Raw genomic sequence first — 13,865 nt, 5'->3', positions numbered from 1 at the left:
TAAAGAAATGTATACTTTTTGAGTAACAGTGAAAAACAATGTATAGAACTGTTTAGTAAGTAATGTAAACTGATTTTAACAATTCTGTTTTAAAGATTTTAAAATCTACGGGTTCAGAATAATTTCCCTGTATAATAATGCAATCTTTTCAGTTCAATCACTCTTGTGTAGGGCCTGAAGATGTACAGAAAGTGTTGTAACGTGGGGAAATCCAGTAAGAGCAGAAAAATATATTTCAAATCCATTCATTAAGACTTATTCTTTAAGTAAGAACAAAGAAAAATTTGGGGGATTTTATGGCATTTAGCTTAGTCTGTTCAGGTCTTTCCCTCTTCTTAGATTCTACAAAATTAGTATTAATCAGGAAAATGTTGCAACTACAGTAAGACAAGGCATTGATAGCTTTTTGTGTAGCATACTGACTTTTGTAAAGTGCTGTATGTGACAAGTAGTTGTGTGTATCTGTGTTGTGGGCTTGGCAGTTTGTCCAATGTTTGGCTCACTAACACCTGAAATAAAGATCTCTTGAGTATCATTCTGTTCAGCAGATTTGGGGGGTTCGTTCTGTTTTGTTTTGTGGGTTTTTTTTGCCAAAATGCCTAAGACAATAGCTTTCTCTTAAAGTACAGTTTTGGTTGCAAGTATTTATTACAATGCTATTTATTTTTGTTTTTTTTTTCTTTTAAGTCTGAACAGCCCAGTCCTGCCAGTTCCAGCTCCAGTTCCAGCTCCAGTTTTACACCATCTCAGAACAGCAGACAACAAGGTACTAACAAAGTGAAAGAAATTGAAAAGAACATATAAGATGAAGGGGCCAACAAAAACTAATTGATGGCATCGCATCACCACTTTCCTGCTGCTTTCACAGTCTGAACGAGCTACCATTTCACTTTACACACTTTTCCTCAGGTGTTTACAGATGTGACCATAAGTGAAAAATAAAAGGGGAGAAAATGTGCAGCTGAGAAAAGGGCATGAAGGTTGTTTGTTTTGAGGCAGCAAATATGTGCCAGTTGCTTAACAGATGCTAGACCCCAAAGTGCTTCCAGAGACCCAAAAGAGCTTCCATTTTTGAGGCTGTCATTTTGCAGGATTAATGAGCGTGGCACCTGGCTGCTGTCTGGAGCCCCGCTCAGGCTGGCCTGGCCCTCTTGGGGAGTACAAGGATGTCTATTTGTGGACTGCTTCAAAGAGCGGTGATCTCTAAGTTCGCGGTACTTGGGTCCAGTGCCTGTGAATTCTGCATGGGTTTGAAGAAACCTAACAAGTCAAAGCTGGGGTTCTGTATTACTGGGAAGTTTTAAGAGCATACTGTATTTATGTTAGAAATATGATGGGAGAGAAAGATGGTTAGACTTTAAGTTGCATTAAGTTTACATTTTGGCTTTCTGGCTAATAATTATGGTCTACTCAGAACTTAGTAGCAAAATACAAGTTTCTTCCCAGAGAGCCTGCCAAAGCAGGTTTTCTATAAATCAATTGAGATTCATTCTACATGAGCTATTAAACTACTTAGTTCCTGTTTGGCCTTGTTCCCTGACTTTATAAGACTGTACGACTGGTATGTTCTTAATCAGTTTTTGTTTTGTTCTTTAAACCAGGAAGCATTAAAAAAGCAGCTTTTGACTAATTAAAATTGCATTTGTTTTATCCATTTATCTTCTCCAAAGATAGTCTTGCTTTTAAGATTGTGAAAATAGATTAGTACCTCAGACAGATGGTTTGGTTTTTAAAAGATTTAAATATGATGTATATCTGTCACACTGCCTTTCTGGAAGTGACTGGCAGTGATTTTCTTCTGTATTTGAACAGCATTGTTCCAGCTGTTGCACCTCCTTAACTTAGGAAAGCAGGAGCAGAAGTGGACTGTTGTTCATGACTAGCTTCAGGAGTTCGATTTATAACTAAGGCTGAACAAAACCTTTTCTTGCCCATTTTTGTACTTGTGAAAACCTCATTAGTGATGTGAGCTGCCCGTTACAAGCGAAAAGATTTAGACACCTCTTCTTATATCTGTTACCTTACTTTGAGAGAAAACTGAGCAGTTTAGTGTTTCCTTCTGAGCAGACTGGATCCATCCATCTCTCCTGGGTCATATATGAGCATGTCACAGACTGTCTTCCAGTTCTGAACCTTCTCAAGAATAGATGGGAGATTTTTCCTCTGATATAAGCAACTTTGAAATGCAAATGGTATATACTTGTCCCCTTCCTTGCTGCAATAAATATCAATTACTGCTTTAATCTTTCAGTTCCCAGCTAGCTTAATGTACTGCCAAGTGTATGCATTTGTATGTAGCATGGGATGAAGCACAAGGCATACTGTGGTATGTATATATCACAATGTTGTGCCCTAGACAGAAACCATGCTTTGTGCCCTAAATAAAAGTTATTTGCAGGGGCTCTTTTTCCTTCACATTCAAAATCCAGTGCTCACTCAAGTGTCAGAAACACCGCAGCACAAGCTTTTGCTTACCTCTTTATGTGTAAGCATTGGGCTAACGTAAGGTTTGTCAAGTTCTTTTGTCCTCAGCACTTGCTCTTTTTTTTTTTTCCCCCATTTCCTTGCCAAGAATATTTGCTCTTGGGCAACACCTAGTTTTTGGTGTCTCCTGAGCTACTCTGACCCTTCAGGAGATAACCAATAACTTCTCAAACCCTTAAAGGAACTGTCATGGAGTTTTTAATTAATGTTGGTAGGGAATAGAAGATTAACAGTAACATGGCTATCGGTGCTAGAGACAAAGACATAAAAATTAATGCTTTACTGATTGTTAAGAAAGGCTGATAAAAAGTTAGCTAGCTGTGTATGAAGTGCCTGTTCAGAGTCTCAGACCTGGTCCCATGTTCAGTGAAAACATGCCTGAATGGCAGGTTGTTTGGTGCCTATGGCATTGTCAGTGCATCAGGAGTCCATGTTCCTTTTCCCCTAAGGGGAATAAGCCAGTTGCCCACTAAAGATGAGGCTATCTGATTGTCCTAGAAGACAGCATGGCAGTATTAGGGGATAAAATGACCATCTGCAATATTTTGGAAAAAAAGAAACAGGCAAGTGAAAAGAGTTAGCTCAAACCTGGGAAAGTAGGCTGTATGGGGAGCTGAGGAGTGTGTGCTGGTTTTCTTTCTATTTAAAAATAAAAGCAAAGCAAGGTCTGATGTTTAGCGTAGCTTCCAATCCACTGTCAGAAAAGCTATCAGGTTTAATGTTTTGGTATGTGTTGCAAGATTGGGTATTCATATGTTATAATAAATTTCATTAGAAAATTAGTTTTTCTTTGTTTATTTTGCTTTCCACACCACTTTCCTTTTCCTTTGATCTTTTCCCATTTTGCTTCATTTCTTGAATTACACTTCCTTTCCTTCCCTTCCCTCTGTCTTTCATCTTGTTTCTTCTCTCATTCTCTTCCTCCCTGTGGTTTGTGGGGAGGAGAGGAAAGTGTTCTCAAAAGCTGACTTCAGCCCAATGTGTGGGGCAAGACTTCTGTGCTCTCAGTGCAGACAGAGAAACACAACTGCCTTCAGTAGGAGTTTGAGAGTGGTTGCTAGTATCTTTGCCCTGTAAGGTAACCTGTCTGTCTCTCTTGTGACTTACAAAAAGTGTCAAGAGATTAGCCTTTCTAGGCTAAAACTAGCTTTTGTGAATATTCTTATGTTCCTTCCTTTTATCTCTTTTGAACTGTGAACTCCTTCTCCTTGTATTTCCATTTTAATTCTCTTTTCTAATTTGTACCTCAGTTTGTTTAGCTCCCTGTGCTTTGTCTTTTGTTCTCTGCACATCCCAATGGTCAAGCTGGCCAGTAAGAGCATTTTCCAGAAGATCAAAATAGGCAAATGTTTCTTTCATCCCTGTGCTGATGCTGCTGAGGGTGTCCTTTCTCCTTTGCTTCAAAGGGAATTAGTTCATTACCACTCATATTAAAAGACAAGGAGGAAGCCATTTTCTAAGGGGCAAGGGTTAGATACTCAATCAGACTCTAGGTTACCATTTGGAAATAGCTGAGCATTGTCTGACACCCAAAAAGGACCCGAAAATGGAGGGCAGATCAGCTGCTGCTGCTTTTGCTGATCAGCAGTGGTTGTGTGGACAAGAAGCACTTCTGCATGATTCACCTTTCCTTATGGCCTGTGCAAGTGTCTGGTCCACCAGGAATTTGCCCAGCAGCACTATCTGAGCTTATTCCAAGTCAACTTTAAGGTGTGCAAATAGAGAAAAGAACCCGCTGATAGAACTGTGCCACCTTAACAGAGGTCTTGCGCAACATTAGTGGTAAGTCCTTCTAAACGTTGGCTTTAAAGTCACTCGCCCAAAACTAGTCAAAAGGCCTGTGACCTGAGCCTCGCTAGATCTGGACTGATCCACCTAACCAACCCTTCCTTCCATGAAGGGAATAGTTGCGCTTTTAGGAGTATGGTCCTGACAGAGAGAGAGATCTAGCTTCTACTCTGTCTATGTCTAGGGATGACACTCCTTGACTCTGTTTCCCCATAAGCAAAGAAAGAGCAAGGTTCGCCTCCCTTTGAAGAGCACTCTGAGGCTTATTTCATTAATGTTAGTACTTTGAGTTTCCTGGGCTGAAGAAATTACAGAACCCTAATAGTAACCACTGTTCCTGTAACCATCACTGTTGCTTTTGCATGTTGCTTTTTATGTTCTCAGTTGTGGTGTACTTCAGAATTAAATGCCCTGTGGCATCATTCTTGCTTATTTCACTCTTCTAAGCTGCTTTTGCCCATTCTTCTTTTAAGCAACTGTATTGTTTTACATGTTACAGATATGTTAAACATGCTGCTTTCTCTGTAACTACCTTTTACAGCAAAATAAATTGAGTAAAATCAAACCAGAATCCTAAACTGAATAGACTACAGTTATGTGCAAGTCAAGCTTCATATCTTGTATTAATTCAAGAAAAAAGATAGGATGGCATTGCATGGAATTGACACACTTTTTACATATGAACATCAGCAAAATGCTTACTTGGCCTGAAATTGACCTTAAAATAAGGAGAACAGCTAAATCTAAATAGGTCAAAAACAGGCAGACAAAGGCTACCTTGGCCAGCACAAGTTACAGTCAGAATAATTTATTAGACTTTGCTTTTCAATACGTGGATTAATCTAACAAATATACTATTACTAATATGTCCCAGTAGATCTTTACTGGCATATAAATACCCTTTTAGAAAGCAAGAAGTGTTAAAGCCCATCAAAGTAAAAGAACCTTACTTCTATTAGTAGTATAGAAACACTCAATTTTTCCTAAATTAAAACATGCACAGGGAATATTTGGCATAAAAAATATTTTATGTACTTCAGCTGTTTTCCAAGGAGCCAATCCTGAAAACACTTGAACATATGGGTCACTTCATTGTCATGAGTAGGTCTATTAAAGTTGACAGAGTTGCTCATGTAAGTAAATGATTTATGGATAAGTGCCTGCAGCATAAGCCCCCAGTGCATTACTTCATTTTTTTTAATGTTTAAGACTCTCCCCTCCCAATATTGTGTTGGGAGGGTATTTTTTTTTATCATCTGTGAAGCTGGGTGATTTGTCTTGAACACTGCAAAGTGAGCTTAGTTTGTGTATGTTTTATTGTTTCTGTTGCACAGGTCCATTGCGGTCTATAATGAAAGATCTTCATTCAGATGATAATGAAGATGAATCAGATGAAGCAGATGAGAATGACAATGATTCTGAGTTGGAGAGATCTGTAAATACACGGGGAGGAAACAGAAGTCGCAGGTGAGTGTCTTATGATGACAAACAGCTTGATGGCCAGGATGCTGCGCTTGCTAGTAATTAGGTGGGGTTTAATGTTCTCACACAGTGCTGAGTAACAAACAGCCAGAGAAATCAGACTCTTTCTAAAAAGTACACATATAAAAGTGCTTTTTCTGAAAACTCTGGGAGCTAGGCATTCCCAGTGCAAACTATTTGTATACTAAACCACATTGTTATTGTGGTGTTATAGTCTGTTCATCTGACTTACCTTGGTCTCATGCCATTGTGACTTCAGAAACTAGTTGAGAAGGCAAGGTAGAGAAGGAACTAGAAGAGAAGTCAAAGCAAGCATCAGTCACAGAAATTACTGTTTTAAACATTCTTCTTCCTGACTGCAGCCTTAGTAGGGCATTTCAAAATTCAACTGTTCTTCAGGCAGTTTGAAGCTGTTTGAATGTTCTTGAAAGTTATGGAAAACCTGAAACACAGACTCTCTCAAACCTTTTCATAGTGGGTCCTTTATCTGATTCACAGGGTTCTGCTTGTTCAACCCTTTGTGAGCTCATAACACCTGAGTGCCAATGTCAGCAACTGCTTAAGTGGAAAGGTAATAGGAAACTATTAATGAATGTCAGCTGTTTCCCTAATGCACTTTAGCAGCTGGAATCAAAGAAAAAAAGACCAAGAAGACTAGCAGTTTGAGCATTTGTTAAAATGTCAGTGATTGTATAAAGGATGGTTTTAGGCTTGACTTGTCTCTAAATGTAGGGATTTTGTTTCAGTTTTTTATAAAACTTAAGGCTAATGTTTCTCTGCCTTCTTTTTATCCTCAGTAACTCTTGTTTTGTTTTTTTTCTTCCAACAAGTAAATATTCCCTGTTGCTCCTAAGTAAATGGAAGGTGATACTGATAAGGATCTGAGCTCTTGCACATGGCCCCTCCGAGATGCTGAATTTTTAAATTGTAACCAGGAAAAGTGTGTTATTTATGATGAAGTTTTTAAGATGACTTTTCAGACAAGTACTTGTCAGGAAGGACAGATTTCAGAAAGATTTTGGAAGAGCGGAGAAGTATCTCTAAAAAAACCCATGTTCCTCCTTCCAGATGGCTATGAACAGTGACACAGCCTCCCTCCAGGGACTGTGGAAACAGCAGTGTAATTTTCTAACAGTTAAATCATTTCTGTAATGTTAGCTGCTGTTAACTGGACAGTGTAATGTCAACCAAGTGAAGGGAGCCAGTCTTGTTCTCCATGCTACGCAGAGCCTTTTCCAGAGTCCAGCTCCACTCTGATGCCTCTCCACTACTGAGCAGCACTTTTCCAAGTTACTTTGACTAATGATGGCTCACCTAGCAAAGAGTAATTCTTAGTATCCAACCTCAAAGTGTGAGCTAGGCTTGCCCCTGCAAGCAGCCCTTTGGAGGTCTAATGTCTTGGCTCTGTTTCTCCACAGAGTTAGTCTAAGTGACGGCAGTGACAGTGACAGTAGTTCAGCTTCTTCATCACTACATCATGAACCAACACCACCTTTATTGAAAACCAACAACAACCAGGTAAAGTCAGAATTCATAAATATAAGCCTGGCATAGGAACATGCTTGCTGCTGGGGAGCTGGTATAACATTCTGATTGCTTTAGTGCAATTACTTAGCCTGTAAACTGAGGTTAGGACTTTTTTTTTTCAAGAGATGGAAAAGTATCTGATTAAATAAATACTGTAAAGCAAATTAGTGTTTTCATCAGTATTTTAAGGAATGTGTCCCTTCTGTTGAATTAACTTTGTAAGGTAAACATTGTAAACCGGCTTTACAGCATCAGTCATACAATCGATGCACTTTTTGGGTTGTATTTGTAGGAGACACAATCACATCAATGGGTTCACTCTCAGGAGTCTATTAAACCCTCTTTTACCCTCCCCACCAGTGTTTATCTAGAAGATGCAATAGTTTTTACTTCACTGTCAGAAAGAGTACTTGTTCCATTTCAGTAACAGCTAGTTTTTGTATTATTTTTAGTTGGGAAAGTAAGGTAGGTCCGTTTTCCAGAAAAGAAATGAAATAACTTAGAGCTACAAAATAAGTTGGGGAAAAATGAGAATTAGACTTTAGGAGTTACTTCACACCCAGTCAACTAAAAAGCATGGCTCTCTAAATACGTAAAAGCTGGTATTCTTAAACAATTGATTTTCATTATTTATGAAATACATAATTTGCCACTTATTTTAGGGAGCCACAGCTGACTCCCAGGGTCAGTTAGACCATATGTAAGACCATCATGTAATTTACTGAAATCAATATGAGAATAAATGGCTGTTTACAGTAATGATGTAGTTAGAATAGCATTTACATGTATTAACAGAAGTTTGTGGTTTAGATGATGAATTGAGTCTTACAGATGAGCCCCTCCTATATCCCCTGGGATATCTGTTTCCGTTCTCTGGCAGAAATAATTTACATTTCATTGTTTTTCCAATAATATACAAGTTTACTTATAGTGCAAAAGCAAAACAGTATTATTCATGTCATTTAAATTCAAATACACTGTGGGGAAAAAAAATCTGGGGAATAGGCTGTGCACTTAATGATTTTTATGAACATAAAGAAGAAGGAGATTCCATATCCAGGAAGCATTTGTAGTATCCATCAGAAACTCCGCAGGCTTTTTTGAGTTGATTTACATATAAGTTTCAAGTTTTTCAGAGAGGTTCTTTCTAGAAAAAAATCAAACTGTAAAGATATAGAATGTTACATTTATTGGAGACATAAGCACAAGGAGAATGAAGCATCCGTCTATGGCTTGTTGTTTAGTGAAGGCATTTACTTCTGCAGAGGGAATGTAACTGGAAATGTAAGTCTCAATAAGCAGAAGTCCACTCAGTCACATCTTTCATGTTCCTTTCTGCTTCAGTGACCTAACAAAAAGCCTGTCTGCATGTTTAGGCACTCCAAACAATAGCAGTGAGCCAGCTAAATGTGAATGTCTCTCTGCCTTCTTGTGTTTTCATAATTGAAGTGAAAATTGGAAATTTGGGGAAGCCATGCTTGCTAGCATCGTGCTGCTTGCTAGAATGGAGTTTTTGATTTATGAAATCAGGCTAAGTCCATTTACAGCCTGAAATGGCTAAGACGGAGTTAATGTCACTGCTTCCATAAGCTTCCTCTGATGTGATTAGTGCCATATCTCCTCTAAACAAGAGTGCCTGAGGTGTTTGATTTCAATCACACATCAAGAGCACTGTAAGGAAGTGACTCTTTCAAGTATACTGCGTCCTCATTAAGGTTCTGTTTGAAAACGACTTTAAATTTTAGGACAAGTGGGAGTCAAAAAATTACAGCTTAAAGCTAACTAAGAATTTTCTTCCTTTATAAACAAGTAAAGCATCTAAAAGGTACTGGATCCTTACATAGAGATCTATTTTATCAAGACAAGATGTTTCCTTTCACTGGCCCAGACTCCAATAGTCCTAGGGGTGTTGAATCTAAGAACTGGGATTTTTCTTCAGAGAAGTATCATGTTTTGCTTTCTGGCTACGCATCACTCTTGGCTAAGCAAATGCTTAGGTAAGATTAATTCAGATCTGCAGTCACTTTACCTATGCAAGAAAGTAGCTGTTTACCTGCCTCATGCATTGTTACTGTGCTGATCACTCCGGGGGAGCATATATGTAGTTTTAGTAAATTAAACTAGGGAACTAGAAGAAATTGGAAGGAACTTACAGAAAGCTGTCAGTGAGGTTTCATGGTAGCCCAGAAGAGTTGTTTTTACAGGCCTTCATTTCCATGGTTTTCCTTGTTGAGTTTTGTACTGTGTTGTGACTATCCAGGATCATTTTGGGCGAAATCGTGCTATTGATGCCGTTCTTACAATGGCACATAAAACAAAGTCTTCATCATCTGTCATGATTTATTTTCCTTTGATGTTTTTCAGAAGAGCTGACTGTACTCCAGGTTAGGAATGACATGGTGCTTTTTTAAATGTACTTCTAGCTTCAAAAAAATGTTTCTTTTGTGTGATGGGAAAAAAATCAAAATAACAAACAAGGATTCTCTGCTTCTCTGAAACATTCCTCACTTGAATCCTAAGTTTGTCATATTAAGCATGGTGTTCTGCTGATTATTGACATGCTCTTCTCAACTGTGCTTCAATACTGAATGAAGCATTGCTGGTTTGTATATGTGGTAGTAAATGGCTTTGTATTGCACTGAAGGAATGGTATGATATAAGTACAAGACAAATTACTGCCTTTTGTCAAGCATTCTTTTGCAGTTACAGCTCATGCAGTCATGTAAGTTTTGAAATCTCTATTCTTCAGAAAAGAGGCAGCACTAAAAAAGAAAACACTGGAAAAACATACTTAGGTGGTACTTCAGAGGTACTGAACAGTAGTACCTCAGCATCATTTTGTGTCTGCAAAATTAGACTTCTTATCCTACTAGCATGCAAAGGACATACGCACACAAAAAATAGTCTCAAGAAGGCTTTAAAATTACATGAAATTAATTCCTTTAAGGATTAATAGTACCGGTATCACCTCATTCCAGCAGTTCAGCGTTTTCTGTTTTAAGTTTCTGTTTCTGAAAAGATGCAGGTTGATTGTATAGATGAAAGAAAGTAAAAAATCAGTTCTGAGTTTGGTTTTCTATATTCTTCTTGTTTTTAAGTGACAGCAGGATTTTTCTTAAGCAATTGTGTCCAAAAATGTATTTAAGGATTTTCTTTCTTTTCCAGATTTTAGAAGTCAAAAGTCCAATAAAGCAAAACAAGTCCGACAAACAAATAAAGAATGGCGATTGTGATAAGGTAAACATGAATGGGAGAACAATAAACTAGCCTAGAAAATGGTATTAATGTATTTTCTGCACAGCAGATAATCATATTTTTTTCTTACAGAATGAAAAAATAATTAGTATATCTTTGCTTTCAGTTCTTCAAGGGCAGATCTTTCTCTTTTTGTTTTTAAATTTGTTTCTTCCTTGTATTATTTAAAAAGAGTTTTCCTTCCCTCAATACATATGGTGACTTTGCAAATGTCACTAGATGGGAATCTGCCATCTATTATTTATTTTATCTGTGTCCACCATAAGTTTGCATTGTGCTTCACTGAACAGGTGATGATTTTTGTATAGGAGACGTCACAGTTGAATTTCCAGTCAATAAACCATTCAGGCAATATAAAAATATTTTCCAGAATCCTTTCCAAGGGTTACACCTTAGGAAATGGCAGTGTGATTTAGCACATGTTAACCAGAACAATACTAAGCAAGAGTTACCATTTAACACAGGGAGAGGCAGTTTTGTAAAGTCATGTCAGCTGGCTGTCAATAAGAGCTCTAAGACACTGTGTGAGAGAACACAGTGTAATTTCCCAGTGTGGACCTCTGAAGGTTTATATTTTGCAGGTAGTGGTAACTTCTTTGTGATACTGTGAGGCAGGAGACTGAAGCAGCAGTATCTGTTGCTAAATTTTCAGTGGCCTAATCCGTAGCACCTTTTCCTTCCTTCAGATGGGTGCTGTGTCTCTCTGTGCTTAAAAAAAAGGGGAGGGGGAAGGGTTTCTAATGTCTGAGACTGAAAGTCAGTGATTGGGTGGAGAGGGGGGACATGCCTGTAGAATAGGCTGATATTCTGGGAAAGAGGAAAGTGGAAATTACCATTGGAACAATGTTTCTTGACCTTTCTTCCCCTATATCTCCTTGTTGACACAGAAAATTAATCAAGCAGCTTTAAAGAGAGAGAGGGATTTGCTTGGGAACTTCTATAACCAATTCATGATCCCCTGGTTAGGAATCCTTGTGTTTATTTTTTTCTAGGGTTCTGTGTGGAAAGGTGGGAGCTGTTTGTCAAAAATTCTGTTTTGGCAGCCCTGGTCTCAGTTAGACGTGTTTTGTCATAGCTGAGCCACAGAGTTTTTCTTCTTCAGCAAAGAAATGTTTAATTTCCAAAGGGAGAAGGTGGCTATCCGCTGAACTCCTGACATTCCTTAAAATGTATTTCTGTGCATCTGAAAAATGCACTGTGAGTGAACTTCCAAAGTTCCTACTGATTACTTCTTTTCTAAGAATTAGTGTATTCTCTTTGGGTTTTTATATATTCTTATCATACTAGAAGGCAAGTTCAGTGTACAAGTATCTGAAGGGAGGGTGTCGAGAGGATGGGACCAGACTCTTTTCAGTGGTGCCGAGAGACAGGACGCGAGGCAATGGGCACAAACTGAAACACAGACACTTCCATCTGAACATGAGGAAAAACTTTTTCACTGTGAGGGTGACAGAGCACTGGAACAGGTTGCCCAGAGAGGTGGTGGAGTCTCCTTCTCTGGAGATATTCAAAACGCGCCTGGATGCAATCCTGTGCAATGTGCCCTAGGTGACCCTGCTTGAGCAGGGGGGTTGGACTAGATGATCTCCAGAGGTCCCTTCCAACCTCAGTGATTCTGTGATTCTGTGATTCTGTGATTCTGTGATCTCAGTTGTCCAAAAGTCTTTTGAATTTCTGAAAGAATAATTTACTTAAGGTTGCTTTGTAATGTAGCAGTACCTTAAGATTTTCAGGGTTGCGAAGTATCTAAGAAAACCCTCAAAAACTTGTGTTTGGGCTGAATTAAGCTAAAGAAAGCCAGCCTATTAAAAAAGGAAGTTTAGTTCAAGTAAGATTTAAAATAAAATTTCCATTGGTATTGTTTTTTGAAGAAATCTTGAAGTTTTTGAAATACACAGCTATGATTAATTAACAAGTTGTTTATTACTGGGGGGGGGGATTTGTTTCTAGGCATATCTCGATGAACTAGTAGAGCTCCACAGAAGATTAATGACATTGAGAGAGAGACATGTACTACAGCAGGTGAGGAACACTCTCATGCTATATCACAGCATGCTCATTGAAGTTGTGAAGTCACATCTGTTTTTGTTCCCTTCATCTAAAATCTTATAATCAGATTTAATAGCTTTCAGGCTTGTAGAGTACTGCTTATTAAGACTTTCAGTGCAGCTTAGGGAATTTTTATGAGTAAATTGTGTTGCCAAGTTAATTGACAGATATAAAAAAATAAACAATGTCTATCTGAGCTAAATTTTTCACCAGTTCATTGTTATATTTCTCTACATACTGAATCAGTAATAATGAAAACAGGATAGGAGAATGAGTACAGCTGTGTGTCATGACTTGATAAGAATTTTGAATTTGCTTTTTCCTGAGAATGACAGGCATTTTCTCACAAACAGTTAAGTATGTTTGCTATGACAAACAGAAAATACACAATTCAAAGCAAAACTCATTTTTGGGGGAAAAAAAACAGTGTATTTATTCAGTATTCTGAAGTCATGGAAGCAATGAAATATGAAAATGTGCAAACCAAGAAGGCTTCAAATTTATTGTCCAGTTATGCAATAGTAAGAATTTTATATTCTTTGTTTTGGATGACAGTGTCAGGTACTATTGGATTACAAATTGTGAAAATGAAACAATAAACAGCATTAACAAAGCAGATGTAATTGTAGCACAGATGGCTTCTTTTATTACGTTTAGAGGAATTATGTCCCAATTTTAGAAACTTTGCAAAGAGAGAAATTTTTATCACTTTTAAATGACTTCAATCACTCATCAAATTTCTCAACACTTGGATAAGTGAGTAAAATATATTTTGCAAGCCTCTGCATTAATCTGTGAGTGTTTATTAATTCAGGCTTAATATTGTGAGTAAAGATCAGAAAATAATTGAGGGATTGGTGGAAAGAAAGATTTCAGTTAAAGATATTCTTAATTAAAGAGGAATGCTGATGGCTGTGTCAGATGTCATCTGTTGTGATACACTCATGCATATTGATTATCCTTCATATTTAATATACTATTGTTTCCCAAGTTCATTTTGTCTTTTGTACAGATTAGTGCTTTTCTCACCAAAGCACTCTGTCAGAATGGTGGAAAGGCAAATTTTTATCTACATTGGGAAATTGGTTTGCAGGAGACTAAAAGATATGAATTACCTTACCCCCTTTACATTATTCATGAATGAAGTCCACATGAAAACTGAAATTGAAGAAGCCACTGTGTTGTAAAGTCATGCCTTAGCTTTGCCTCTCCAGGTATCCAAGGCATAGCTTTGGAATGATTTCACTTGACCCCAGCAAGGGGTCTAGGTGCCTTCAAGT

General features: G+C 37.9%; 1 protein-coding gene across 2 annotated transcripts in view; it reads left to right on the top strand.

Annotated features, from left to right (window-relative positions):
* The window catches only part of MLLT3 (MLLT3 super elongation complex subunit), a 154,561-nt gene that overhangs the window by 130,997 nt on the left and 9,699 nt on the right, over positions 1-13,865 (top strand). Inside the window, exons 7-11 of one of the 2 annotated variants that reach the window (XM_067315581.1) lie at positions 688-766; positions 5,607-5,739; positions 7,173-7,272; positions 10,447-10,518; positions 12,487-12,558. In XM_067315581.1, the coding sequence (XP_067171682.1) occupies positions 688-766; positions 5,607-5,739; positions 7,173-7,272; positions 10,447-10,518; positions 12,487-12,558 (456 nt within the window). Of the gene's footprint in view, positions 1-687; positions 767-5,606; positions 5,740-7,172; positions 7,273-9,645; positions 9,666-10,446; positions 10,519-12,486; positions 12,559-13,865 lie in introns of those variants that run through there. The other variant, XM_067315582.1, reaches the window with a different exon arrangement.

The sequence above is a fragment of the Apteryx mantelli genome, chromosome Z (genome assembly GCF_036417845.1).
Source record: "Apteryx mantelli isolate bAptMan1 chromosome Z, bAptMan1.hap1, whole genome shotgun sequence".
Taxonomy (NCBI): Eukaryota; Metazoa; Chordata; class Aves; order Apterygiformes; family Apterygidae; genus Apteryx; species Apteryx mantelli.
This window is presented reverse-complemented; position numbering and strand designations above follow the sequence as displayed.